The 26,571-nt window shown below is 47.3% G+C and overlaps 9 protein-coding genes across 9 annotated transcripts; 5 read left to right on the forward strand and 4 right to left on the reverse strand.

The window, feature by feature from the left end:
* Window positions 1-1,489: 1,489 nt before the first annotated feature.
* Window positions 1,490-3,021, forward strand: K441DRAFT_282112 (uncharacterized protein). Its single transcript, XM_067640932.1, has 2 exons — window positions 1,490-1,650; window positions 1,719-3,021. The coding sequence occupies exons 1-2, from the start codon at window positions 1,596-1,598 to the stop codon at window positions 2,582-2,584; spliced, it is 921 nt and encodes a 306-aa protein (XP_067498892.1). The 5' UTR covers window positions 1,490-1,595; the 3' UTR covers window positions 2,585-3,021.
* A 1,379-nt stretch (window positions 3,022-4,400) lies between these two features.
* K441DRAFT_699941 (uncharacterized protein) lies at window positions 4,401-4,823 on the forward strand (the record flags this gene model as incomplete). Its single annotated transcript, XM_067653207.1, has 2 exons — window positions 4,401-4,704; window positions 4,816-4,823. 2 exons carry the CDS (start codon window positions 4,401-4,403, stop codon window positions 4,821-4,823), a joined length of 312 nt encoding a protein of 103 aa, XP_067498893.1.
* Window positions 4,824-5,010: 187 nt separating this feature from the next.
* Window positions 5,011-5,835, reverse strand: K441DRAFT_282245 (uncharacterized protein). Its single transcript, XM_067640934.1, has 2 exons — window positions 5,566-5,835; window positions 5,011-5,503 (listed from the first exon to the last, which is right to left on the reverse strand). The coding sequence occupies exons 1-2, from the start codon at window positions 5,715-5,717 to the stop codon at window positions 5,236-5,238; spliced, it is 420 nt and encodes a 139-aa protein (XP_067498894.1). The 5' UTR covers window positions 5,718-5,835; the 3' UTR covers window positions 5,011-5,235.
* Window positions 5,836-8,088: 2,253 nt separating this feature from the next.
* Window positions 8,089-10,125, reverse strand: K441DRAFT_282203 (uncharacterized protein). Its single transcript, XM_067640933.1, has 6 exons — window positions 9,677-10,125; window positions 9,518-9,622; window positions 9,246-9,467; window positions 9,051-9,193; window positions 8,537-8,993; window positions 8,089-8,483 (listed from the first exon to the last, which is right to left on the reverse strand). Exons 1-6 carry the CDS (start codon window positions 9,869-9,871, stop codon window positions 8,463-8,465), a joined length of 1,143 nt encoding a protein of 380 aa, XP_067498895.1. The 5' UTR covers window positions 9,872-10,125; the 3' UTR covers window positions 8,089-8,462.
* Window positions 10,126-11,045: 920 nt separating this feature from the next.
* Window positions 11,046-13,144, forward strand: K441DRAFT_619796 (amino acid transporter). The gene is made up of 6 exons (XM_067645893.1): window positions 11,046-11,246; window positions 11,310-11,380; window positions 11,438-11,551; window positions 11,605-11,687; window positions 11,740-12,138; window positions 12,190-13,144. The coding sequence occupies exons 1-6, from the start codon at window positions 11,160-11,162 to the stop codon at window positions 12,969-12,971; spliced, it is 1,536 nt and encodes a 511-aa protein (XP_067498896.1). The 5' UTR covers window positions 11,046-11,159; the 3' UTR covers window positions 12,972-13,144.
* Window positions 13,145-13,226: 82 nt separating this feature from the next.
* Window positions 13,227-14,238, forward strand: K441DRAFT_619797 (uncharacterized protein; the record flags this gene model as incomplete). The annotated part of the gene is made up of 2 exons (XM_067645894.1): window positions 13,227-13,852; window positions 13,892-14,238. 2 exons carry the CDS (start codon window positions 13,227-13,229, stop codon window positions 14,109-14,111), a joined length of 846 nt encoding a protein of 281 aa, XP_067498897.1. The 3' UTR covers window positions 14,112-14,238.
* Window positions 14,239-18,458: 4,220 nt separating this feature from the next.
* K441DRAFT_584160 (histidine acid phosphatase-like protein) lies at window positions 18,459-19,935 on the reverse strand (the record flags this gene model as incomplete). The annotated part of the gene is made up of 2 exons (XM_067644536.1): window positions 18,459-19,601; window positions 19,657-19,935. The coding sequence occupies 2 exons, from the start codon at window positions 19,933-19,935 to the stop codon at window positions 18,459-18,461; spliced, it is 1,422 nt and encodes a 473-aa protein (XP_067498898.1).
* A 401-nt stretch (window positions 19,936-20,336) lies between these two features.
* On the forward strand, window positions 20,337-22,610 carry K441DRAFT_708370 (MFS general substrate transporter; the record flags this gene model as incomplete). The annotated part of the gene is made up of 9 exons (XM_067653771.1): window positions 20,337-20,544; window positions 20,728-20,863; window positions 21,022-21,145; window positions 21,197-21,219; window positions 21,253-21,556; window positions 21,609-21,679; window positions 21,760-21,904; window positions 22,113-22,233; window positions 22,311-22,610. The coding sequence occupies exons 1-9, from the start codon at window positions 20,530-20,532 to the stop codon at window positions 22,608-22,610; spliced, it is 1,239 nt and encodes a 412-aa protein (XP_067498899.1). The 5' UTR covers window positions 20,337-20,529.
* A 200-nt stretch (window positions 22,611-22,810) lies between these two features.
* Window positions 22,811-24,992, reverse strand: K441DRAFT_708371 (GMC oxidoreductase; the record flags this gene model as incomplete). The annotated part of the gene is made up of 5 exons (XM_067653772.1): window positions 22,811-23,508; window positions 23,550-23,792; window positions 23,922-24,455; window positions 24,506-24,590; window positions 24,659-24,992. The coding sequence occupies 5 exons, from the start codon at window positions 24,990-24,992 to the stop codon at window positions 22,950-22,952; spliced, it is 1,755 nt and encodes a 584-aa protein (XP_067498900.1). The 3' UTR covers window positions 22,811-22,949.
* Between the last annotated feature and the right edge of the window lie 1,579 nt (window positions 24,993-26,571).

A 26,571-nucleotide genomic window follows, 5' to 3' on the forward strand; every position in this document is an offset into this window, starting at 1 on the left:
GATTTCTGACTTATCAATGCTCACCACCCAATCCCTAGAGTGCCCATAATCCTTCCCGCCTGAACAGTGTTGTTGCATCCGACGAGACATTCTACTCGACATCAAATTCAACCTACCAAAATGCACAGGGTAAGTTATTCTCCGTACCCAATCCGTTCGACCGTTTGACGTTCAACCGTTTGCTGAGGGAACGTCGAAACACAGACCATGTAGCCATTCAGCCTGGAGGTGACATATTCAGGCAATCTGAACGGCATCTTAGTCCCCAAGTTTTTCAATTGCGGCAGTTTCAGCACGAGCGCTCATTCAAACAACCCGAATACGAAGATTCTTCCCAAGGTGATGTTTCCCTTCCAACACCATTTCAACCACCTCTTGCCCCAATTCCAAACGCGCATCATATTGAGCAACCCGGCTATACCCGTCCTCCACTCCAACAATGCCCTTCCTATGGCCGAGGAACACAACGAAACTCTGCCTCACAGTCCAGTCAGCCAGTTGTTGGCGCCCGTCGCGTTAACCATGCTTCGGCTCTCCTTGGTAGCCCTGCACGCCGTGGCTACTGGGCTCAAATAACCCAAATCTTCCAAAATCCAGAACAGTTCTATCGTATTGAGAATCAGTCGCCAATATCACATAGAGTCTCACATTCTGGTCTCCGCCGACAAGCTCAAGGCATTTCTACATTTCCACACGAAGACACGTAACGAGCATGCTTTAGTGTACCCACATGATGGTAACATCCGTAATCATACTACACCAATCTCTAGCTATAGCGCGACATTTCCACTAGGCTACCAGGCAGACGCATACCGAGAGTGTGCAGGTGAAGCGTACAACACTAACTTTCGTTACTCTTACGAACAAGTTGCGTCTCGACCCCAGCCTCCGACTGTTTCGCCGCTCCAGAGCTTTTGGCAAATCCAAGATATTCCGACTCCTCACACACCCTACCACTCTAGCCAAAGCGCTCCGTTACTTTCCACCCCACCTACATTCTCGGCTTTCGGGACTCCAGGAAGCTACAGTGAGATTGCTGCCCCGCGCGCCGATCTCCTTCCACATGCCTTCGTTCAGGACACTCCAGATTATCCGACTTCGCTTCCAACATCAAGTTTCTGGTCCAGAGACTCCGAGTACTTAAATGCTAGCCCAGCTCCACGCCCACACCCTACGCGCTCAGAGTCCACTCAGCCACGCATCAAAGAATGGCTGTCGAAGGTCTCACCGTCGCGACTATCTCCCATCCGCCCACCGTCGCCAGACCCCATCTTAGACTCGGCTCTCATATTATGTCGAAGGCCGTCACTATTATCCCTAGGTAGAACTAGCAAAACCAGCGGCTCATCCCAGTCGTGGATTTGCAAACACGGTAAGAGCATTGAAACGAAGCACCGTCACGGCGGCGAACCTAACCCCCCCAATGGTAACAATACGAAATTCGACCCCATCGACCCAATTGACCCATCGATGTAGAGCTAGTAAGAAAGGAGCTATCAGCACGCGGTTATTGCTGGTGGTACGTCACTGACGGACTGTGTGACTTACGCCCTGGCAAAATTTGCAGATTTATACACGAGATTCCTGACAATAATATGGGTGAACGTGAGTTGAAGTATTTGTGCCGTGCATCGCGAACAACTCTTTGTGGTATGTCATGACCTGCGCCTTGTCATCCTGAAGCCAGTCTATGAAAACTTATGGAAATGTCGGGATAGATATAGAGCGCCTACGGTATCGAAAGGCCAACTTGCGTGCGCTGTCTAGTTGGCGAAGCGGATCATTGAGTTTCATTAGCGATTCACCGGATAGCCAGGCTCGTGGTAAGTATGGAAATATCAAACAAGAAACACGCATACGGCTTGCACGGCCTACTCCCACTCCTATCTCGAAACAGGACAATCATTCGCGCCATAAGTCTACGGCAGATGAGATGCTCTTTCAAAGTTCGACACGTCTTCGCAGGCTCTCTAAACACATGAAAAAGGTCGGCCGAACTGCGGCCATGACAAATACAATCTTTGGCAACGCCTCTCGCTACGAATCTAAAGAATCACTTGAATCCAGCGCGATAAAAACGAAGAGTCGATGGATTTTGGGGGAGCGCGAGAAGGTTTCAGCATTGCGCGAAACGAGTTGGAGAAATTTTCCCGCTCCGACGCCCCAAAGAGCTCGCAACCGGCCTTTCACATGGCGTATACCGAACCGGAGAGCTGGGAAAGCGGAAACGAAAACGGAAAAGGAGGTTCATATTCAGCAGCGAACCACACTAAGCGACCGCGACGCTGGTCCTTTCAAAGAACCTCATCCATCCGACCGCCGCAGACCCGACTCAAACTCAATAAGCCCACGGACCTCTCTCCCACCCACCTTCACCGAGATTTTATGCTCTGACCAGAGCCGGGTTGACAGCCTCTCCTATTCTCCTCCAAGATCCCAGCGCTCCAGTATCTTCGTTGGCTTAGAAGAGGTCGTCTCACGACCAGTTGCGCCTGAAGGACTAAAGCACAAACAGCAACATACGGAAGACGTAGTTCACATGGTAGTCGACGAACAGGAGGAGGCGTGGCACTCAGCCCGCTGACCAGCAATGTCACGATCGAGCGCGGGAAAGGAAAGCTCAGAAGCGGCGGAAGGTTCCTACCGGCATTTGGTGATGGTGTGAAGGTCACACCCTATTACCCTACGGGAGAAGCTAAAGCGAAGTGGGCGAGGGGAAGCCTTGGTGGTGGTGGGTAAGTGACTCATGGAGACACAACCGCTACCCCGCGGAGCGCAAGGTGGAGGTGAAGAGCTAGCCTGTGGTGCTTGTGGTGGCCTCACTAGGATAACGTGGTATTAGATGCGGAAGTCTTGCAGTAGTATCCCCAGAGAAGTATGAATACCTGTAACCTGAGCGACACGGCTCAAAGATTGTGAAATCCTTAGAGTAAGCTGAAGAAGCTCGACCTTACTGTGTATTAAGAATACCCGCTGTGTCTTAAGACAATGCTCTGATCAATATTACGCAATTCTACCTGGCTTTGATGTTGATAAGGCGGACTGAGCAACAATCAAACCCTGACGCTTGGTTCGACATCCTTTGGATATCGTCCAGTGTCCACCACAGCTCGTTTCCCAAAATTCACTAACATACAAACACACGCCGCAACTCATCTTCTCTAGGACGTATATTGCCTGCAGCGAGGGCGCGTGCTGAGAATTTTCGGCTTAGCTGGCGGCTACCGGTTCCTCGCTTTTAAATACTATTTTAACTCTCTAAGGGTCAAAATATGTATAGAAATAGAGTTCCTTATATGTAACGTAAGGTATAGGCCTAGAATATAGTCGTATTTGTGATATTTGATATATTTTGAATTAAAAAGTAGGGTTTAATACAAAATCCACCTCCTGCCAATTAAGGCTTAATAGCTTTATATAGCGTAACGCCACTCTACATAGTATCTCGTAAGTGTATATGTACTATTTCGCGTATCTAATTAAAAGCGCGTATTAATTGTGTAGATTAAACTACGTGGATTTGTACCTGGAAATATATTAAAATATACTAAAGTAGTTGTACTTATTACTTTAGAGGTGCAAAATTCTACCATTTAATCGCCAAGATTAATACGCGCTTTTAACCGGATGCTAAGGTACTATACACGCGCCTGCGAGTTACTGTATAGATCGGCGTTATACTAAGCTAGATTGACGTTACGCTATATAAAGCTATTAAGCCTCAATCGGCAGGTGGATGTCGAAATCAACGAACAAATCAAGGTGAATTTTGTATTAACCACTAAAAAATATATAGTTGCCTAAGTGTCGATCGGATGTCCGTGCACCGATTGTAAGAAAAGAATGAGGACTCTATCTATTGAATATGGCTCTAAGAGCCTCTATATATACATAAGGAAGGTGTAGGAAATGAGAACGAGAAGGGGGGAGGGGGGTGGCAATGGAAACAAGGAGTAGGTGAACGAGCCAAGACGGGGTAGGTCACCGAGCCAAGACGGGGTAGGCGACCGAGTCAAGCCGGGGTAGGTGACCGAGTCAATGACTGGGTCAATGACTGAGTCAATGGGAGGTAGCTGAGTCGGTGACAAGATAACTTGATTCAGGTCGACACTAAGTGACGTAAATATCTTCACGCATAGTACACCAATTAAATCTACTTACTTTGTGTCTCTCGATATAAAATACGGCAATATTTTATTCAGAGCATGTAGGGCTTGATACTGTAGCCAACATAACCTTAGTCCTAACCATCCAAACCATCCCCCCCAAAACACCATCCTCCACCCTAAACATGCTCGGCTTCCCTCCCACCTCCACCCTCCACAAGGCCCTCGTCACAAGACCCTCGTCCTCTTCAGTTTCCAATTACTGGCCACTAGCGAGCGATTCTGGTTCAAGCTATGAACGTGGCCATGGCGCTGATGCGCGACATCGAAACAGTTGTACAGCAAGAGAACGTCGAGGTGCCTTTCCAGTATCTAAATTATGCGGCCAGCTGGCAGAATCCTCTAGCCAGTTATGGTGCTCGGGAGATGGAAAACGGGAGGAGAATGGCGAGGAAGTATTATTATAGGGGTTTGTTCCAAAGGCAGGTGGTTGGCGGGTTTATTCTGCTGATCCCTAACCTTGCCCTGGACGTGGGCGTCGTTTCTGGTGAAGACACCTACTATATACATGTAGCGGCTGAGGCAGGAGGGGATAGGAGTAGGCGAGATATTCATCTAAACCTATTAGATATATGTAACTATACGGACGTTTTATTAAACTGGGTCTTACTTTAGATGAGCCTTTAAGAAATACTGAAAGATATTATAGAATCTTGAGCCGGGAAATCCAGCGCCGGCTTCCAATGTAAAGTCTAGTTGAGATTATCCTCCAACAGGCCCAGGTCGACCTCTGGCGAAGTGGAGGGTTTGATATGTCATACGAAGGAGTGAGCACAAGAGCGCCATCGAATTAGAAGACTAAATAAGAGACTGCATATAAGGCTATACGTTTATTCCTTGCTAGCAACAATAACCGTGAATCATGCAATGGAAATCCTAATAACTCCCAAAGAATTTGTTTACGTGTATGCATTGATTCGCATTAAAATCCCAGAATGTACCTTGGGCCGGGATACATTTTCTCGTAGCACGTAAAGCCTTCAAAGTCTTTGCGCTTTGAATAAAAGGAGGCCGAAAATGAAAGCCTATCCCACACGCTAACACACCAAGCCTAGTTTAATAATAAGCGTCAAAGATGTCTTCTAATATTCGTGGTCTTTAGGTGCTTCTTCCTCACGTGCTCGTCTCGCTTGTCCTTCCTAGGAAATGGCTTGCCTCCGTCACTCCGAGAACAACCTTTCCATGCGCACCAAAATCTTGTGGGACTAGTGGAATGGACAGTATTGTGATGGCGCTTTAAATCCGCGATGCGAGAGAAAGTGAGGCCAGCACATATGTTACTGTGGCAACTGTAGCGGTCATCGCTGAGAATAAGTCCAATCGGTGTGGCGGGAATTCTAGAGGTTCTATAGGTATTGTCAGGTCTAAATGACAGCCCTCACTGTGGTTATTAACATACGGGGAGCTTTGTGATGCACTGGGAGTCTGATCTAGAAGTTGGGTGTCGGCGAAGAAGACAGACGAGTCGTCGTTGCATTCAAGAGGAAGTGGATTTCTAGAGGCTCTATAGGTATTGTCAGGTCCAAATGACAGCCTCATTGTTATTAACATACGGAGAGCTTTGTGATGTACTGGGAGTCTGGTCTAGGGGTGGGGTGTCGGCGAAGAAGATAGACGAGTCGTTGCATTCAAGAGGCAGTGCATTTCTACAAAAATGCCAATAAGTCAGCCAATAATTCAGTAGAGGCAAAAAATGAATGACAGAAAACCAAGATGAACATTGGAGAATCATTTCCCTAATATAGAATCAGTCTCGGTTTTGTACCGCTGGTCGAGTAGACATACTGTAGGTCTCAGTCTCCGGGGTGCAAAATGAATTCAAGTGAATAAGGACAATCACCGAAAGACTGTTTCAATGACAAACTAGTGAGCCGCATTAGCAGCATTCGTCTATGCAATGGGACTATTCTTACGCATGAGAAATCTAAATCTGCTATTGAATCCGATAAAGACTCTGTAAGGAACGCGATGATTTTGGGATATCGATCTGATAGTAAGCGCCACAAGGTCAAGAGCCATGCAGAAACAGAAAAAATGTCATCTGGACAATGTATATTGCTGCAGTGCTGCCAACTACTCGTCAGTATTTACAGGCTAAAAGCACTTGGCACAGTTGCAGGGCTACTCCTCACCGAAACTGAGGAATACACATCGATAGCCCAATAAATTTAGTGGTAGCTTAATAGCATTGACATCATGTATCGAGAACTTCATGTTCCCAGATACGTATCCCAAATTGCTGCCGAGGTTTTTCTATGACGGGATTAAATTTGCTGTTGCATGAACTTCCTGGTTGTGGAAATGACTGAGAGGTAAAGCATTTGCTTGTATTGGTAATGGCGGTAATGGCGGTAGTGGCCAAGGCCCTCGTAGGGATGATTTGGTAGCCAAGGGAAATTAGCGTGGTAAATATGTGATTGGTTTGCACCGAGAGTCAAATCGAGTAAATCCAGCCCATCGTGAGTCGTGTAGATAGATTCTCATGCCGAGTCAAAGAAACAAACGCCCATACTAAGTCGAGTGCACATCCTGTATGCAGATAGAGGTCCAAGAATGCTCCGGAAAATCCTAGTCGAATCGGTCCCAGTGGTATTCAATGCCATGTCCTAAATCTTGAGTACTATAACATCCCCAGTAGTGCAGGCCATCCGATAAGTCCTGTAACATCCTGTCGACCAGAAATACCAGGTCAGAAACGAACTCGTAAAAAAAAAAACCCTATAACTTCCAAGTACTTCATTGACGATCAAGGATAGTGGCGAAAGACTACCAAATCCCATGGTCAATGAAGCCTTCAGTAGTTATATGAATGAATGTCCGGGAGTGGCATAATATCCTATTCGAAATAAAATATCTGAACAAAGGGTTCTTTGTTGAAGCCAATCCTTGGTCCACTCAGTGACAACCATAAAGGCCTTATATACACTGAGTTTTCGGGTGGCTTTGGTAATCCATGCGAGGCGTTGGGTTTTCGTAATCCATACAGGGCGTTGCTCCACAACATTCCCCGTGAGAATTGTTTTTTTCCGCCGAATAAAAATGCAAAACCATCGGGGCCAATGCGTGAAGCCATTTACTTCAGGCATTTACTTTGAGTAACGGACTTTCCGAGGTTGCTGCTAGACTTCAGGATCCGATCGGATTCCGCAAAATGGCGTCGCGAGATCTGATGTAATCCAGGCAATTTTACGCATTGGCGACAATTAAGGGGTTGTGCCATATACGCTGAAGGGTGTTGCCATAGCCATGGAAAGCTTGGTAGAGAAGCAGCAACACTCACAGAAGGTTCAAGTGAGGTGATCCATTGAGAGGGGAATCAGATAAGCTTCCGAGATTATGAGGTGGTAAGGCTTGAGATTCGCCTCGAGGCAAGCCTAGAGGCTGGTGTGGTTCGGCGGCTGGGCTTGGATGTAGACGAACATCTAGCCCCTGGCCGTCAGTTTTCCACCATGAATTGGCGAAATCATCCTCAGTAAGGCTGCTAAGGTGGTCGAGTTGAAAGTCGAGTTCGGCGTCAGCCTCTTTCCAGGCATCCACTGAGAGAGACATAGTGGAGGAGAGGTATCGGTATCAAATGTGGGGTGTAGGTTGACCAAAAAGAATTGGAAGGCGATTTAAAAGAGTGTCGAGAAGAAGGGCGGAATAGAATCAAGAATCAAGGTGATAGCGGCATACACTAAGAGAGTGAGGGCGGCTTTAACAATGCTGTATGGAGGGGCGGCAACGCCCTTCTTGCGCCCTTCGCCAAGGCCCACACGTTTCGGTTGAGACGCCACAATCCGGTGAGTCTACGCTCTACAAAAAGATTTCTCAAGAATATAGTATGGATCTTAATTTGAGTAGAAAAGATGGCGCAGATATAGGCCTACTCGTTCCTGCCTCTTTAGCTTCATTAGTGTTCACAATTGCGCTGGAGCCGGAGGGGTGGTAAATCTTGTAATGAATCCCCTAAAAAGGTGGTCATGGTATCTTGTTCGTCTGTTTATCCTTAAAGAAAGGAGACAAAACATCGCGTGAGCGTTGCAATGGCGTACAGACAGGCCTGCTTAAAAACATAGCCTCCGGAACCCCGCCGCCTGAGCAGTCCTTCTCAGCCATTATACACACTATACACTAAGCCTATTAAGGCTAACTCGAACCTTGCCCGTAGGGAACAAGGCGGTGATCGAGAGGTGCTCTGCGAAGGTGCGTAGCGGACTCGTAGCGCGGGAGCGCAACTGTGCAGCTTTCAGAGGAAGCTGGCTAAAGAGAGATCAAGCGCTAGCCTCAAATGAGGGCAGCTCTACCGACACGATCTCATGGAGCGGCAGTAGTGCGCTAAGCAAGGTTAATTATACCCAAAGCTGCTACTCTACAGATCTGGCGGGTACCAGAGGGTCTTTCGACGTTACCCTAACCTCGATCTTCCTATGCACCCATACCCGGTTTTCCTCCTCCAACGGCTCCTCGTTGATGCTATCGTTAGCCGTCACCGTCGTTCGCGCGTGTGCGCAGTCGGGCCGTTCCGTCCATGGCTCCTTCTCGGACCGTGGCTCTCCTATCTTCGCTCCTACATCTGTTGTGACTTCCTGCCGTGGGTGCGTGCTGTTTGTTCTCACGCTTCCTCCATACACTCGGCTTGTGGCGATGGTGGACGATTGCAGAGCACCATAGTTGGTGTGGAATTGCAGCACGAATTGCTTTATAAGTGGTGTGGTAGTAGTAATAAGGCTGTAGTGCAGCTCGATTTGGGCCCAAATAGCCGCGCTGGTGCCGTCGAGGGTAGGGTTCGTGGAGGAGAGGTAATTTGGTAGACGGAGAATGCGGAGAACTGCAAACGCGATGATACTAGAGTATACAGTTAGGAACAATGAACCCATTTTACATGCCAGTTTTAAAACTTACAACAGGCGTGTCCCAAATAGAAGGACCATTTTTATTTTGGCAGTAAATTCCATTTGTACATTTGCAGCAAGGTAGACCAGTGACAAGAATAAGCCCGCTTCGACTAGTATACTGGTGATTTCAACAAACTGCCAGCGAGCCAGCTGCGTTATGTTAATTATCGGAAGGCCTAATAATGTAAAATGCCAGACGTACAAGACCTTGACATTGCGCACTATACTGAATCCACGGATGATGCGGGTTGCACTTCAGCGCAATTACGAAGACAGATGTGATCCCGGCAATAATCGTCAGGATAAGCCCTGTTCTTAAGACTAGGTTTGAATATGGCCCATGAAGTCGCATGAGCAAGAAGAGAATGCTGAGTTTTGTACAATATATTCCAACAATATATGTAATGTCAATAGCGTAAGCAAACTAGTTCGAATCAGCGCGGTGAATAAGGGCGTGGGACTAGGAGAAAGCACTTTTTGAACTTGGATGAGATTCTCTAGTGAGATCAAGTCGATGGATTTGCTGAATCCTTTCGACACTTCGGAGAATATTAGGGCGGATTCGGCGATGCAGAATATCTAGAGTATGTTAATGCTGAGGGTTAACGGAGCTGTTGGACCACATGACATTACCGTGGCTAGGAGGCAGAAGGTGTCGTCCTTGTTACAGACGAGCTTCTTAAGGCCAGCACTTGTGATGTAGGCGCGAACCGCAACAGAAGAAATAGCAATGACGAGGCCGATGATGTTAACAATTAGAATGACGCCGCTGCGGTTGTCTGGGGTAACAACCCCGGCTGGAGAGGTGTAAACCCCGGGTTCTGACATAAGGAACAAGAAACTAAAAATGAGCGCATATGGGAAACGAAAAGCAAAGAAAGTGATTTAGCAAATGCCATGACAATGGGCATGTATATAGAATAGAGTAGGTGTTATAGTGGTCAGTGTGAACCCCAAGATTTGCTGTTTCGCCCGTTCTGTGATTCACGGCCAATCATGACGGATGGGCTGTAGCTAGGACATCCAGTTACACAGGGCAGCCCGGTTGTGTAAGTTGTGATAAGCAAAAAAAGAAAGCGGGAGAAAACGGGGGGGTCCTATCAAAGATCGTGATCTACAAGTGGCCGCAGGAAACGGGAACAGTGCTGATAATTCCAGGAGCTGCCCCCGCTGCTATCCCAGCAGAAGTCAAAAGAAAAGTCAAGCCAATTGGCTCGTGCAAGCGACATTTCCAGCCATCAGATGCAGCATTGAGGGCAGCACGGCCAATGATATTGATAAGTTCCTCGGTACGTAAAAAAATAAAATATGTAAAATGAAAGGCCTCTTATGGGAGATTATCGGAAACGGTCCGGCCGCTGTGGAGATGTGCAACAGCTCGTGCTGGAATGCCTTCGATAATTAACAATCAAAGGTCGAATAGATGCAGCTTCCTCGATGCTTTCCATGGAGTGTTCCGTAAAGCAAGAGGACGAGTGGAAGACGAGTGGAAGGCGAGGGGAGGTTGTGCCACTAAGAGCACCCAAACCCTGCATGGAGGCGGGGAAATTTCCCGGCAGAGTTTCCCCGCGGCACCGAGAGCCTGTCAGTGTCCGGATCGAGGGGTGGCACCTATCCTCACGGCCTCACTAGTCCCAATGCCGCCAACTAAGTCCTGTTGGTCACAAGAAGGTGCCATGCCCTGCATAATCGGCATCGCTTCCAAGACGCCAGAACCCGGCTCTGGAACGAGCCCGTGCTGAAGATGAACTGTTCAGGTGCCATGTTGTACCCACAATCCCAGGATGCTGCCTAGACGCGCCGGGGAAAACGTTGGGGAAGCCGAGTGGGAGCTAGATGTTCACAGCTGGCTTCCTTTCGCATAACCCGGGAGTAAAAACCCACCCGTTCTCCTCCATTCCAGATTAGCGTTAGGACATACAGCGTCGTTCATTTACGCCTTGCATCAGGAAGACTAAGTCCGCGATTCATTCAGCAGCATGTAATCTCATATCATCCTGTACAGTTCCGCAAAAATCGAGCTATTGCATTATTTCTTCTATCGTCTTGCTCTCTTTCTGCGATATCAACTTCTCTCCTCGGCAGAGTGCGCAATTGACTGCTACTAACCGCCAAAATGAAGGCTGCTGTCGCCGAAAAATGGACCGGCACCCAGGAGGACAAGCAGGACATGGAGAAGCTGCAATTAACGCAGGTTGTAAGAGTATGCATGAACCGTCCCGCTCCCGTTCGTATACACGCACGTCCAAACTCACTGTCGATACAGCGTAACTTTGGTCGAATTGCCATGTTTGGTTTTGCGTCCACTCTGATCTGTACCTGGGAATTCGTTCTTGGGTATACATTTTCCTTACTACACCCCCGCGGCATGCAGACACTGACATGTGCTACCAGGGGGCTCTCACTTAGCTTGCCTAATGGAGGCACTGCTGGACTGTTCTGGAGTTACATCATTGTAGTCGTAGGATTTGGACTGGTGTATGCCAGTATTGCCGAATTGGGCTCAGTGTAACAAGTCTCCGACTCTAGCGACCCAATCAACACTGACAGTTTCACGCCAGGATTCCAACTTCGGGTGGCCAGTATTACTGGGTCTCTGTACTGGCACCACGCAGATATCACAAATACCTTAGCTACGTTACTGGTAAATTCTCACGCGAGCCCTTGTAAACATAGGTACTAACTAGTCTACATAGCCTGGCTCTGCGCGACTGCCTGGCAAACGGGTATCTCGTCCAGTGCTTTTCTGGCCGGAACCATCATCCAGGGCTTGTTCGTCTTGAACATCCCAGGTTATCAGTTTAAGGCTTATCATGGTACTTTACTTGTGATTGGAATCGCCTTTTTTGCCATTATCTTCAACACTATCCTAGCGAAGAAACTGCCTCTGATCGAGGGACTACTTGTATTCCTCCATATCTTAGGCGTAGTCATTGTAATCCCGCTGTGGGTGCTAGCGCCACTAAAAGACGCCCATTCCGTCTTTCTCGATTTTACTAACAATGGAGGATGGAGCACGGATGGTTTGTCCATGATGATCGGAATGCTTCCAATTGCATTGTCTCTACTGGGTCTCGACTGCTCTGTGCATATGGGTAAGTAATGCTATTCTAGCACGTTTTTGCACACCACTAACCATTTTTTAGCTGAGGAGACCAAAGATTCGTCCAGAACCCTCCCAGTATCCCTGATGCTAGGTTTTGTTGTGAACGCGCTCCTGGGTTTCTTCGTCCTCATAACCGTAATCTTCACCCTAGGTGACATTGAGACCATTCTGGAAACGCCAACTGGCTATCCATTTCTCCAGATCTTCTATAATACCACAAAAAGCCTTACCGGGACGAATATAATGGCCGCAATCATCATCATCAACCTAACAGCTAGCTCGATCGCCGTACTCGCCACTGCATCTCGCCAACTCTGGGCATTCGCCCGCAATAAAGGCCTGCCGTTCTCATCTCTGCTGGCACCTGCCATCCTTCCACACCAGCTCCCGCTCAACGCTCTATTCGTCTCCCTAGTCATCACCATCCTCCTTTCCCTCATCAATATCGGCTCCTCCGCCGCGCTGAACGCCATCTTCTCTCTTAGCGCCGGCAGCCTGTTGACCTCTTATATGATCACAATTGGCTGCATGCTGTTCCGACGTCTCCAGGGCCACAAGCTGCCACCGTCCCGCTGGAGTCTGGGGCGTTGGGGTCTCCCAATCAATATCGGCGCCATGTGCTATCTCCTTCCTGTGTACATCTTCAGCTTCTTCCCCGGCGTCGTCAACCCGACGCCCGTGACCATGAATTGGGGAGTTGTTATGTATGGTGGCGTCATCATTTTGTCCACCCTGTACTACATATTTAGGGGCCGGTTTTACTACCAGCCGCCGAAGGAGCAGGTGCGCGGAGAATTTTTGAAAGAAGCAGAGCTGGAGTAGTGACGATTGGCTAGATGTATGTATGCATGAATGATGTGTTAATGAGTCACATGAATAGTTTAGCTGCATGTTAGAATTTAATAGGAGAGACATTGGAGGACACCAAGAATTTCGATATGTACATTGGATGAGTATGGATTTGGAACCCTGGCTGGCAACTACATCAAACCTGGCGCATCTGGTTGAAAGCGTGTGTTGATCACGCTAATCTAAATGCGTAGATTTATACCTTAAAAAAGGTAAAAATACGTTAAAATGGCCGTGCGTATTACTTCAAAAAGGTATGGAATCCCTGGTTCACCTATTACAAGATATAAGCACCAACCCCTTCACTATGAGCTAGGTAAAGAAGTCCGTTTAGTAACCCTGCAACCTGGAGAATTCGATGACGACCTCTATTGCGAGATTTCACACAAGAATCTCGAGGATTACCCACACTACCAAGCTGTTTCTTACACCTGGGCTGATCAGTCTGGTGATGCCTCTCTTACAAAAGCCGTCTTATGCAAGAATGGCGGGCAAATCCCTATTACAGAAAGTTGTGACGGTGCACTAAGACGCATAAGGCTTCGAGGCCTGAAAAGAGTACTTTGGATAGATATGCCATCTATTGACCAGCAAAACACTCAAGAACGCAACCATCAAGTGAGCCTAATGAAGGAAATCTATGGCACTGCTACCGAAGTCTTGGTCGACCTCGGTAAAGGAGATGCAGAAAGCGATCTTATCTTCAGCCAAATCGTCAATCTCGATAATGGTCATGAGGGGCCAGCCTTACGAGAGTCTTTCAAAGCATTCTTCAGAAGACGATGGTTTCACCGTGTCTGGGTCGTCCAGGAAATTACGTTAGCCCAGTACGCAACTGTTTTCTGTGGAAGAATGTCCATGAATTAGGGTTCCCTAGCATCTTTCATGCGTAGAAAACGCGTCGAACTTGAGAGAGATTCCTTCGACAGCATCTTACCTACAGTCTTCCAGCTTCGCACAACTTTCGAAAAGACATGGAGCTACGCGAGGCTGCTAGATCTGCTAGTCACTTCCCAAACTTGTCAGTCTACAGATCTACGCGATAAAGTCTATGCGCTATTAAGTTTATTAGATTCACGCGCATCAATACCCATCGTCGTAGATTATTCTTAGGCTCTATCATCGCTATTTCTACAAATCGCTTTGTGGTGTGTAAATACTCGTAAAGATTGGGACATCCTTTTTGTCGAACGTTGAGGTCACTGTCAAGTACCACCTTATGACTCACACCCTGTTTCTTGCCATCGTATGTCTTACTATCTATTTTCTATTACCTATTCATATACCTATCACCGACTGAGTGGCATGTCGACCTGGTGGCGATTGAGTAATGTTCCAAATAGTCGTCAGTGTCGTCGTCAGTGTCGTCGTCAGTCTTTGCCCCAACGCCATGTATATAGAGAGCTTCTAGAGCCAGCTTCAATCAACAGAGTTCTTATGAGTGACTTGTCCCGTCCGACACTTTGCATGTGTGTCGACATCATCACTGCCTCCTTGCCTTTTGGGTGCCAGATTGGACTCTTCTGCAAGCTTACCAAATATTGAGCCCTACATCCCTCTGGCTAGGTGTGTGCCCATTAAGTAACGTGACCCTTTTGGACTACTCCAATAACCAATTAGGCCCTCCTTTTATGCAACGCTGTCCAATTTCCGAATCATCTCTCTCGGAGCACAGCTAGAGTGAAGAGACGCAGCTAGGGAATATTGGGCACTAAAAGATTATCTGGACGGGGGATGTATCTTTTGAACAGCGCGATTCATTTTCCGCTTCAAAATACCATCCGCGCAATTAGTTAAGCCTTCTGAAGCCGTGTTCACATCTCAAGCTAATTTCGAATTTTGGTCTTCATTGCATGGAAAATAAAATGTCCATTTAAAGATCGTGTTCATGGCATCCCCGCGCATTGGTAGAGTAGTTTGCCCACACTCGTAGCTGGCGTTCTCTTGACACAGCGATCGGATACCTAAAAGACACATACAATATACACGAAGTATCAGATCAGAAAGCTACCTAAACACCTGAGAACCAGCGATAAGGAATACTAAAAGACGAAGCACCGGATTACAAAAACTGCTTAGAAACTAGGTACAACTGGTTACAAGAATCAGTACAAAAAATACTGCCGGATCGCTAGGCTTCGGCTCATGCATATGTGTTTGGGGCTCCCAATCTAAAGCGGTGGTTGCCACGTGGAATTTTATGGTCAACAGCTCTTCACGTCGACTAGTTTCGCGTAAACGACTACGCCGGAAACTGGAATAGGCAGAATGTCTTTGAGACTGTGGGGAGTTTCCTGGGCTTTGGGCCTAGTGCCTCTCATGCGGACCAGGTATGATTGCTGTATGGCTTCTATAAAAGCCAACGAGTCCTTTTCCTATTAGCGTGAGCCTTAGCTCTCAAGACATGACCTCTTAGATGTCGTGTCGATGTCTGCATTTGATGCACGCACTTCGATATTTTGTGAGTCATAGCATACTGACAACACGCGCTTTTAGTATTCATGGGGCCTTGCTATCTTAACGAGGCCAAGCAATGGACGCCATGATTATTTTGCGCTACCCACTGTGTGCGGTATCCCTGGCGCCCCCGCGCTACTGGACTAGCTTGATAGAGTGTCGGCTATCTAATATATGAACTAAGAAAGAGATAGGTTTCGGACCGTAGTGAGAGATATGCCACAGAGTGCTATGGTATGGAATACCATTAGCAGGACGAATGTGCTGAGAACTCCGGACGTGCAGTTATCGGGTGGTGTTACGTGCCATTTGTCCGGGGGATTGCGGATGCACATTCTGACGGACGGGATACTAGTACTAAGTATGTCTTAAATTTACCATGAAGGGGATGGTCCTGGGATAGGTCTGGGATAAGGTCTTACTGCGAATAGGTGTTTTAGGGGGCTTTTGGTAGCACTATGAAGGAAACAGTATTTCGATTAGCCTTGCTCTTGCCAATTGAAGCTGAGAGAAACTTTTATAAGACTATTTCATTGCGTCTTAGGCTCCATAAATCTTGCCAGCCGTGCTGTTCACCATATAATACAGATCATAGGCCCTACTAGCTCAGTTTTCCTACCTCATATTACGGTTCTCTTTTATTGCCCACTCCTTTCAGCCTCTCACGGCTTGGCGGCAACCTGCAAAATCTTGTTTCTGTCTCCTTTATACAACGCCCCAAAACATGACCAAGTGACTTCCTAACCGTTCGAGATTAACAACCGATTAGGTTAATATTGAACATATCGGTTGACGAGTCAGACACAACGTTAAAAGGTCCTTAGAGCCTCTAAGCGCATGCTCTAGCGTAGTTCATCGGAGAATCGCTGTCTATATTGCTAAGCTCGTACCCGGTTATATAACGTAATGTTTCGAAACGGAGCCGTGATATAGTGAGTTATACTTAGAACCTCTACCGAGCTTATTGCATATAACGTCTCGCACGCTGGCTTGAAGCTCGCGTTTAACTATTTAGTATGGACGTTAAGATACCTCGGCACGCAAACTAAGCTGCGTACTACAATACTGAGAGTCTTTCTGGCGGATTACAGTTGGTCATTAATTTTAGTAGCTCGGTTGAGAACGTCGTATCGATGAAGGCGTACATCCAGAATCATTAGCGTTACTCTCGGCCTATCGTCTAGCTATGCTATCTAAGTAGGTCCGCTATATTTAGTTCATGATTATTAGGCATCCTAGTTTCCGATATCCGTTTTTGCTTAAATGTCAGAGAATGTTAGTCCTAGCGTCCTAAGCTTCCTAGTATAGCACTGCTGTCCTGTTTTTAGACTTCCTTCCGGGATTAACTTCGTTCCTAGCAGCGTTCAGGGTGCGAGCTCGATTAGCTGTTCTCGCTTATATGGAATGGTGTTATAGTTGTAATGTCTGGATAGTACGCATTTTGGAGAAATGAGCCTTAAGGAGGGTCTTGTATGATGTACACCCGCGTTATCCAACTGCTGTTTAGTATCTCCGAGCTAACGCATTATTACGTTAAAATTTATACGAGCCTGTAATATACATTTAGAGTCTAAGGCTCTGTTGTCCGTCGCGATTCCTGACATCCGACTTTTAATTCATGGTTAGTAACATGTGTCCCATTGATATGCCAGCCAGTTCTACTGCATTAGCGGTAGGGTCCCAGTCAGCCGCAACGAGGAAGGATCCCGGAAAGTATAGTTATTGTCACGCCTGCGGAGCCGTCGAGTATTGCGCCATCGAAGTACCAGTATTCGCAGGCAGTGGAGTTGAGAGCGGAGATGGTTGGCCTTCAAATGGGGTCATTGGGACGTATCAATGTATTACAGATCCATTAACCATTGAGTTGGGGATATTTGACTGGAGTGACATAGGTTGGCTTCGCTGTCGCCAATGGAATTAGGCACGCGGGGAGAAGCCAAGCGTAGACGCATCTTATAGACAGAGCCTGGAGAAGGAATGCAAGAGTAGAAAGTAGAGAGTAGGTCCATGATTAAAATAAAAAAGAAGGAATTAAATGCGCAGAACTTCTGTTCAATTGCAGTCAGCGCTAACCCTTTTAGGGAAAAACAAGTTGAAGACTGAACAAAGCCAGGGAGCTGGAAATCCGATTAATTTCGCTTATTTGCCGTTTGAGTAACCCAACTTATCGTAAGTACGAGGTAAGCCGCCACGAGACGCTCAATGGGCACTAGGTGGTATTGCAAGAAAGCAGTTAGGTCTCTATAAGACAGATAAAGGTTTGCCTGAATTCTTGGCAAACTGATGATAGTTTTAGGTGTGTTTCGGTTGCAATAAGGAACTTTTTGAATATGAGGTTGCTCCGTGCTTTGACCGGCGTCAACTAGTAGATATTGATCGGCGGTTAATATAGTATCCGTGCTTAATATGAAATGAAGCTGGGTGTTCGGTTGATCGCTCTTTAAGGCCTTAAATAAGGCTTAAAATTGGCGACGTCCTCTGCGTGTATTATTTACCCTACAGGGTCTGCTGCTGCTGCAGCAATATTGTTGAGGGTGAGGGTGGTAATGCCATACCTGGTGGGAGGCGATTGGGCGCACGCACGAACAGAGCTCCTTATTGAATATGGAAAATGAGGAGTCGCAGAAGGCTCCTTATTGAAAAGGAGCCAAGAGCTTTATTTCTCCTACTATATACGGTATGGCGTGCAAATTTGACGCGCTTGCCGATAAGGAGGAGCTCCTTATTCAAAAGTCACCATATCTACCGAACACCAGCTTCCAGTTCAGATTCGAGCTCCTGATCGCCTCCAAAAAGTCGCCTCCTTAAGCAATAAGGAGGTGCAACCGAACACTCCCTTACTCAAGGGGAGAAAATGGCCTCCTCAGAAGAATCTCAGCTTCTTAATCCGCTTAATAGTCTTCACAGTCTGGATACCACCTATTGAGAAATTCAAGCACGTAATTTTTATGGAGAGAAACCCATACGCGGGGTAAAAACAGAGCTTAAGGCGATGGCTTTTAACTAACAGTAAGCAGCCACCTTACTGGCTCCAACTCCGACCAGTCCGTCAAAATACGCCAATAAGACGTCCACGTCGAGCATATCCACTTTCCCTAAAGTCGGACTGGAGCTTCTCAGCGCTTGGCCACCCCACAAAATTCGTACGAATCTCTTACTTCCTGTTCCTTTCTTCTTGTACAGCTCAAATACCACCTCTGATCCCATGCCCGGCCATACCATGACATCCACTTGTAGTATACTAAGTAACCGTGAAATGGACCCATCATGTGCAACATTGTGTCTGTATATTACGGGGCTAGCACCAGATATCCTGTCCCGTATGTTCTGCGCGAGTTCAGCGATCCACACGCCATAAGATCCGACGGACGCTTGGAGTGATGATGATGAGTCGCGGTAGATGAAGGAATACTCGTACAGGCCAAGCCTATAAACCGCATCTGCTTCCTCCTGTGTAACGCAGTTGCTGGGGTCGCTAATGGCACAAGGCAAAGGTTTGCTATGGCACTGGCGTGCCGAAAGGTTATCGAAGTAATGATCAAATGACTGGTGCCAATCGCTAGATGCTGTAGATACACCAGAAATAGAGTCAAGTGTTGCATACAGAGCTTTTGCAGCTGTTAAATGCGCGGTCCAGGCTGGTGAGCGGCTGCCCACGCCGTAAGAGCTAAACAGATTTGATGCAGCTGAGCAAGTATACGCTGGCTCTAGGGAATCGACTGAGGGAGGCTGGATGCGCAGAGGGACCATGGCCGGTGTTTTGTACATGCCTTCAATGAGCATACCAGCAACTTGACTTGTGATGACGTTGTTTGTCACGCGGTACGTGACCTTGTCCGCCAACTGATCAGGTAGAAAGCGAAGCATGTCATGATACACTTCGTACAGATCCTTGCCATGCTGCCAGGAATCATCTAATCCCTCGCGTGTAATCTGAGGGAATTGGCATGTTCCGTTGAAGCCGGCAGGTACAAATGGGTTGGTGTTTGTGGTGTATACACTCCAGTAAGCTGAGGCAGAGGAATTTCTCTTAGGATGTAAGGGTTGGCCATAGTAAAATAAGCCTTCGTCGGAGCAGTACCAGGGGTAGGATTCTTTAGGGAAGGTATTTGAAGCATAGGGAGTTCGTTTGTGGTGTCTATGGATCTGTGTGGGGTTAGGTTCGCTCAATGGCTTCGATCGAGGCTTCTCATCCACTTACCACCTCGACGTATTCCAGCTCATACTGCTTATCAGCTACAGGATATTCTTCTCGTCTAACATGAGGCATGTTGCACCAACTGTAGGTACCATATTTCGTGCCCGGGGGTAGTTGGGAGCTGTTGAATATGAAGCCATGGATTCCAGTGCCATTGATCACGCTTGACAAAGTATTGATCCAGGTCGTATTGGGGGCATGCCAGCTCAAATCAACATTGGCTTGCTGAGAATTTGCTAATGGAAAGAATAGTAGAGGCAGGAGGTAGGTAGACGAGAACATTGCTAGATCAACTAGCAGGAGGACTGAAAGCGTAGCGCCGGACAAGACGAGGGCAACGGCAGCGACGTTGCGCGCACCGTGCATCTCTTATACAGTCGGCGCATCCGACAGAAATCATACCGGATGAAGAAGCTCCTTGATGGAGATAAGGGAGCAGTGTGAAGCGGGTGTTGAGATGAACAGGAACGAACGGAACGTGACGGCCTTCGTGGCGGCGATTGGCGTTTCGCCAAATCATTTGCAGCGGAGCAGAGGAACTGACCTCAACACCAAGACCTTAATCGCAATTATAGGCAGACTACTTGTCTGAGGATATCCTACAGCGATGTGATGGGCAGTGACATCCAGATCTTATTGACTCAACGGGACGCTCCAGCTCAGAGTGGCTACTATTCATCCAAGTTCCCCAGATCCAAGTCAAAGCCGCCCTAAACATCACTGTACTCCGGAGTAGGTCCCTGGAATAGCTAATGGCTAATATTCAGGAAAGCTGCACTAATACCCCGTACGACTCCATACCACCCCCGGACCACCCTGCAAATCGCCCAGCTACCTTCCATCTTTGGAGATAACCGTTGAGATGCCTTCTGCACCATGGATCAGCGCCTCGTTCGTCTGACCGATAGAGGGCAGCGAATAAGCTACCATCCAGGCGCACAATGATGATATGGCTTTACTTTTAGACCCTTTGTGATATTTGCTCTGCTTGTATCTTTTCAAGCTTGTCTTGCTTTGGCAAGCCATTGTACCCAAAGTCATTGCATTGATACACGTATGAAATTTTAATTATAGCTTTGGCGCGTCTCATTGCTCTTATTCCTACGTAACACGCCTTATTTAAGGCTCAAAGGAGGATGGCTTACCTTCTGGGCGACTGTCGCGTGTGTAACTGACATGACATTATTTGGTTACGATCAGGGCGTATTCGGTCAGTGTATACTCATTCCGAGAGAAGACCTAGTTGCTCATTAGTATTCTGCGCAAAAGGAGGTGTTCTTGATACTCTCAACCTCAATTGAGGGACCACTTTGCAAAGTACTGTACCGTCGCGGTTCTACGATATTGGTTGACTTTTTGGCACCATAGCAACAGTTACCATTGGAGACCCTCTTAGACGTAAGAAGACTATTTTGTTAGGAACGGCCATCATGAGTGTAGGAGCCATCCTTCAAATATCAGCATTCAGTGTACCGCAAATGATCGCTGGCCGGTAGGCACTCCGCGATCTCTATAACTTCATTAACTATACTAACAATATCAGCATCATCGCTGGAATTGGAAACGGTATCAATACATCCACGGCCCCAGTCTAGCAAGGTGAAACACTAAAAGCCGGTTGGCGAGGAAAACTGATTGTGAACATCGCCGGCTTTTCCCTTTCAAACTGGATGACTTCTGGTTTCTCCTACGTCGGTGGTCCAGTGGCATGGCGATTTCCGCTAGACTTCCAATTTATATTTATATTCACACTCTACAGCACCGCCCCATGGCTGCCAGAGTCGCCCAGACGGTCGATTGCCAAAGGTCGAATCGACGAGGCGGAGAAAATCCTTGCGGATCTCGAATTCATGGATATCGAAGACTCGTACATTATCACACAACCGAAAGACATTCAATGGCTGTACATTACGAGCGTGAGAACTCGGTTAGATGGGATCTTCGCGGACGAACAGGAACTCAGGAAGCACATGCATGATTCGTCACCTGGTTCTTGGAATGGGCACGCAAGCAATGCAGCAGCTAGGTAAGACACTGCCCTAAGATCTCCTAGCTTTCAATTGAGGCGTTCTTGGGTGTGACGTTTGCTAATATAGTACGATGCAGCGGGAATAAATGTGATATCCTACTACCTCCCTATTGTGTTCATCCGCTCTGTCGGCCTCAGCAACGAAATGGCGCACCTCCTCGCCGCCTGCAATTCAGTTTCTTACCTGCTCTTCTCACTCATCGGCATCCCAAACGTGGAGCGGTGGGCCGGGGCAAAATGATGATGTACGCGGCCCGGCCAATGCTTCTGCGACCTGATCATCACCACCACGATCCGCTATAACGAGGACCCCGCGCTGTCTGACACGTCCCGCGTCTCGTACGCAAAAGCATCCATGGCGTTCTTCTTCCTCTGCTACGTTCTTTTCGGCATCGGCTGGCAAGGTGTCCCATGATATTAATTCACTCAGCATGCGGACGGAGGGTGCTGCGATGGGCACCGCCACGAACTGGATCTTCAACTTCATGGGTAAGCCCCATTCCCTCCCCTCCCTTCCCCACTCCTTCCCCACCTGCCCTTCCCCTTGTCACGTGCTACATTCTGACCCTTGTTCACAGTCGTCGAAATCACCCCTCCAGGCATTCAATCTCTGCGATGGGAATTCTAGATCACCTGGACCGTCTTCAACTTCACCTTTGTGCCCATCGTTTATTTCTTCTGCCTCGAGACTGCTGGGCGTTCGCTTGAAGATCTTGACCGCTTCTTTGTTGGTGGCGCACCAGTGCTTATAATTAAAGTTAAGGATGCGATATACCATAAGCGGCCGGAGAAGTATGTGGAACAAGAAAGGGAGGAGGTGAGACGGAACAGCTCAATCAGGCCGCAGGATGTGAGTGCCGCAACGGAGCTGCATAAGCGGAGTATGCTGGAGAAGATAGAGGGAGAGGGCGATGAGGAGAAGAAGTAGTAGGTTAAGTAGTTGGGAGATGAGGAAAAAGAATGGTTTGTGTTGTGTCTAGAGTTCGGGAATGGATGATGGTCTTTTGGACACCCGAACTACTTCAAAAACTCCAGACTGAGCTTTATTGCGGCATACTGGTGCGTACTTAGCATCGGTGTTTCATTGCTGTTACACTGCTATTGTTTAAATTTGATTAAAGGTGAATTAAGGCTTGGCATGTGCTATAATTCGCATTTGCTATTGCTCTCACAGTTGAATTGTTATGTAGAGCGTCAATGGGATCGCTGGTCATATCATTCCATCGACAAAACTCCAACCCTCGCAACTCCAACCCTTCAGCCCAGCTTAGTTCGCACAACCCCCCCCTTTAATAATCTCCGCCGCCCTCTCCGCGACCGCATATAGCGTACTAGTTAAATGCCCACAAACTTGAAACGGCAACACGCTCGCATCCACGACTCTCACATTGGCTGTCCCGTACACTCTCAACTCGGGATCCACCACGCCGCCCAGCTCCCGGGCCATCATCGCCGCCGTGCCCACCGGATGGTAGTTCGGCCCGTACACGCTTTTCAGCCACGCGCCCCACGTCTCGTCGCTCGCGTCCGGCGGCACCGTCGCCAGCCCCGGCAGCAGCTCTGCGGTGACGTAGGCCGAGAGAGGGGCGGTGGCGAACGCGCGCCGGACGAAGCGCCCGGTGGCCGCCTGCGCCGACGCGTCGAACGGGAACTGGAAGAAGTTCGGGTTGATCGCCGGCGGGGCGGACGTGTTCGCGCTCTGGATGTGCACGCTGCCACGCGCGAAGGGAAGCAGCACCCAGAACGGCGTCACGAATTCCAGAGCCCCGGCGACGGGCACCGAGAGGATTTCGGCGAGCGGCGTGTTTGCGTGAAGATTAGGTCCGCTTGGATGGTGAAGAGGGTGGTGAGGGCGGAGACGGTGGACGCGTTGCCGGAGTTGGCGGCCACGGCGGCGGCGTAGGTGGGGATGGAGGCGCGCAGGGCGGCTTCGATGGAGGAGGTGTTGGTACCGAAGAGGTCCGTGGCGGTGGCAGAGGTCACGTAGGACGGATAGCCGGTGGTGTTGTGGTTGAATGTGGAGCCCATGACTGTGTTGGGTTGGTCTTGGAGGTTTTCGCCGACGGAGGGTAGGGCGATGCGGATGGGAATAGAGTATTTGTTGAGGATGCTGGGAAACTGTTAGATTGCTTCTCGCATAAAGGAGAGCTATTCGAAGAATTGAAAGATCAGAATGTAGAGACATGATATTAAAAGCATTTGGTTATGAGAGATCAGATGCAATGTAGTAAATACTTACGTCGGACTGCCTACACCAGAATGCTCTAACAGAAGCGGGGATCGAAGAGAGCCGGCTGATATTATTACCTCACACCTAGCTGGTATTGTGTAAATGTGTCCATTCAAAGTCATCACTTCTACTCCACTGGCAATCAATTTACTCCCCTTAGATACCGTATCATTGGCCCAGACCAGCCTATTTGCAGTAGTATTCAGATACACATGTAAATTTGGCCTCTCAGCAGCAAAGGGGTAGTAGTAAGCTCTTGCAGCATCTTGCCGTATGCCCTCTCCTCCTATGCTGTTGTTGGGGGTAAATGGCCATATGGTGAAACCGCGAAGTTTTCCGCCATTGATGTCTCGCTTGTATGGTATGCCCATATTCTGCCAAGTAGCGTTTAATATTGAGCGTGCATCTCCTCCCATCAAAGTAGTGCTCCATCCAACTGTCACCGGTCCATGGAAACCATGATAGCTGGTGTCATATGAGGCGCCATGGAGCTGCTGGCGAGCAGCGGGGGTCTGAAACAGCTCACTCTTTTTATAATATGGCCTAAAGAAAGTTAATTGGGAGTTTGGTGAAAGGATGACCTAGTTGCTTGCCACAAGGATGACCAAGTCCAGCCCGTGTTAACGAGTCTTTCCCATGCGTCAATTTGAACATCTTCGGGGCGGATATAGGTCATTCCTGGTTTGAGACGCGCCTATCAGCGCCGAGGGATAGGCAAACGTGCATAAATTCACAACGAGCGATACCATTGATAGTGCTTGTTCCACCCAATGCTTTTCCGGCGTGATACACCAATGTCTCGTTTAATGCATATTTCTGGGGTTCAATAGGGTATGACCAGTCAATTGAAGTTCCAAGAGACAGTCCAAAGGTAGTGGTATTGGTGACATTGGGACTGTTGAAGACCGAGTCCCCAGCTTCAATGACAGCAACGGTAATGGCAGGATTCTCACTCAAGCGATTCGCTATTACGAGTCCACTCGTTCCTCCGCCGACAATGACATAGTCGTAAAAGGCTTTGTTCGGTACTCCGCACAGAGCTAGTCCACAGTGTATAAGGAGAACGAAGAGGCTCAACATGGTGAAGGGGTGCAGGAACAGCGACAAAGGTCTTGGCATGCCGAAGGAGGCAGCAGGAAAGATATTATTCCGCGGGAAATAACCATGCTGTTCGCTCTGTTCAGGGCTTAGAGAGCAGGCGATTAACAATCCCCGGAGGGAGGTGGGGTAAGTCAAGGGCTAGACTTATCTCATAAATCAGACCCTCGATGGACATTATCTCATGAATTAGACGCTTTGTAGTAGAATTTTAACCGAACTCAGCTAGATCAGCACGTGCTTAGTTACGGGGCAGGATACGCTTATATCTGCTCCCTATATTTTAAAATTCTTCACGAAGGGTCTAAGAGCTTGTGGGCGTTGCTTTAGTGAGAAATAAATGTTTTAGCAAGGTTTGATTATCTCAGTAAGCGACTTAGACGGCAAGGGCAAACTGAAGGCGCACTCACTAATACTAAAGTATCACCAGTCTCCATCCTAAAAAACGCCACTTTTTTTTTAAAACCAATTAGCTATCTACCGACCTTAAGTTTGCCCTGCCGTCTAAGGGCCTATAGTGCGGAACTCTATAGCGCTTAACTTTAATCTAAGCAATTTTGTATAAGAAACACTTCCTCCTATAATAAGCTAATAAGTTAAGTTAGACTAGTCTCCTCTATAATTAAAAGCTTTTTTGTAATAGGAATACTACTTCTTTATAAGTTACGCGCTTTTAATATTTAGGTAGACACTACGTCCTTATCTCCATTCTCCAATATTAACTCTATTCTCCCTTAATACTATCCTCTATATCTTTATTACCTTAAAGGTAAGTAATTATACCTTTTACTAGTTACTAAAGGCGAATTAGAAAACGGTAGAGCCTTCTTTTCTAGCGCTAAAAGCTATAGGTAATATAAATACTATAGCAGTAAAATAACTTTAATATTAAGTAATTTCTTAAGGTATAGGTTATAAAGGGTATTAATAATAGATTAGGTGGCCTTTATATTAGTTAGCGGACCTTATTATTATATTCTACTTTAAAATGGACAGAGGTTTATATACCCCTTTAATTAACTAGTTATATATTAGTCTATAAAAGTTTACTAAGAGGCGAAGTCTTAAAGAACTAAGACCTTTAAAGGGGAGGTAATTATAATAAGCTCTTTTAAAAGGTATATATTAGATAAAACAGATAAAGGTTTTACTAATATCCTACTAATATCCTAGAGAAGATATAGTTAGACGGATAAGGGGTAAAGGGTTTTACTAGTGTCTTAAAGGAATTATAAAGGGAACTGGTTCTCCTTTAGAAAAGACTAGCGATTAGTCTCTAAATAGAAGAGGTTAGAAAGTATTTGTCCTTTAATATATAAAGCTTATTCTACCTTTAACTTACCTTTTACTTGCCTATAACTCTTATTCTATACTGCCGATTAGGTAATTATACGTTCCGGTTAGACTGGCCTCTTATATTCCCTTAATTGCTATTATCTGCTCCTGGTTTCCTAGTTATATAATAGTTACTTAGCCGATTATATCGGAGCTTATAACTGCTTTAGATATCGTAATTATATCTATTATAAATCCCGTCTTATTAAAGTTATAGGTATTATTA

This window comes from Cenococcum geophilum (assembly GCF_001692895.1).
Source record: "Cenococcum geophilum 1.58 unplaced genomic scaffold K441scaffold_57, whole genome shotgun sequence".
Taxonomy (NCBI): domain Eukaryota; kingdom Fungi; phylum Ascomycota; class Dothideomycetes; order Gloniales; family Gloniaceae; genus Cenococcum; species Cenococcum geophilum.

What these genes read in the sequence shown, in the direction of transcription:
- K441DRAFT_282245 (XM_067640934.1), bottom strand. Translation starts at nt 5,717, where the DNA reads ATGTTAATAACAATGAGGCTGTCATTTGGACCTGACAATACCTATAGA. An exon ending in AGTGCATCACAAAGCTCCCC is followed by an intron (nt 5,504 to 5,565) that starts GTATGTTAATAA and finishes TAGAACCTCTAG; the next exon opens with AATTCCCGCCACACCGATTG.
- K441DRAFT_282112 (XM_067640932.1), top strand. Translation starts at nt 1,596, where the DNA reads ATGGGTGAACGTGAGTTGAAGTATTTGTGCCGTGCATCGCGAACAACT. An exon ending in ATCGCGAACAACTCTTTGTG is followed by an intron (nt 1,651 to 1,718) that starts GTATGTCATGAC and finishes ATGTCGGGATAG; the next exon opens with ATATAGAGCGCCTACGGTAT.
- K441DRAFT_282203 (XM_067640933.1), bottom strand. Translation starts at nt 9,871, where the DNA reads ATGTCAGAACCCGGGGTTTACACCTCTCCAGCCGGGGTTGTTACCCCA. An exon ending in ATCTCATCCAAGTTCAAAAA is followed by an intron (nt 9,468 to 9,517) that starts GTGCTTTCTCCT and finishes GATTCGAACTAG; the next exon opens with TTTGCTTACGCTATTGACAT. An exon ending in TAACGTCGAAAGACCCTCTG is followed by an intron (nt 8,484 to 8,536) that starts GTACCCGCCAGA and finishes AACCTTGCTTAG; the next exon opens with CGCACTACTGCCGCTCCATG.
- K441DRAFT_619796 (XM_067645893.1), top strand. Translation starts at nt 11,160, where the DNA reads ATGAAGGCTGCTGTCGCCGAAAAATGGACCGGCACCCAGGAGGACAAG. An exon ending in ACCTGGGAATTCGTTCTTGG is followed by an intron (nt 11,381 to 11,437) that starts GTATACATTTTC and finishes ATGTGCTACCAG; the next exon opens with GGGGCTCTCACTTAGCTTGC. An exon ending in ATACCTTAGCTACGTTACTG is followed by an intron (nt 11,688 to 11,739) that starts GTAAATTCTCAC and finishes TAGTCTACATAG; the next exon opens with CCTGGCTCTGCGCGACTGCC.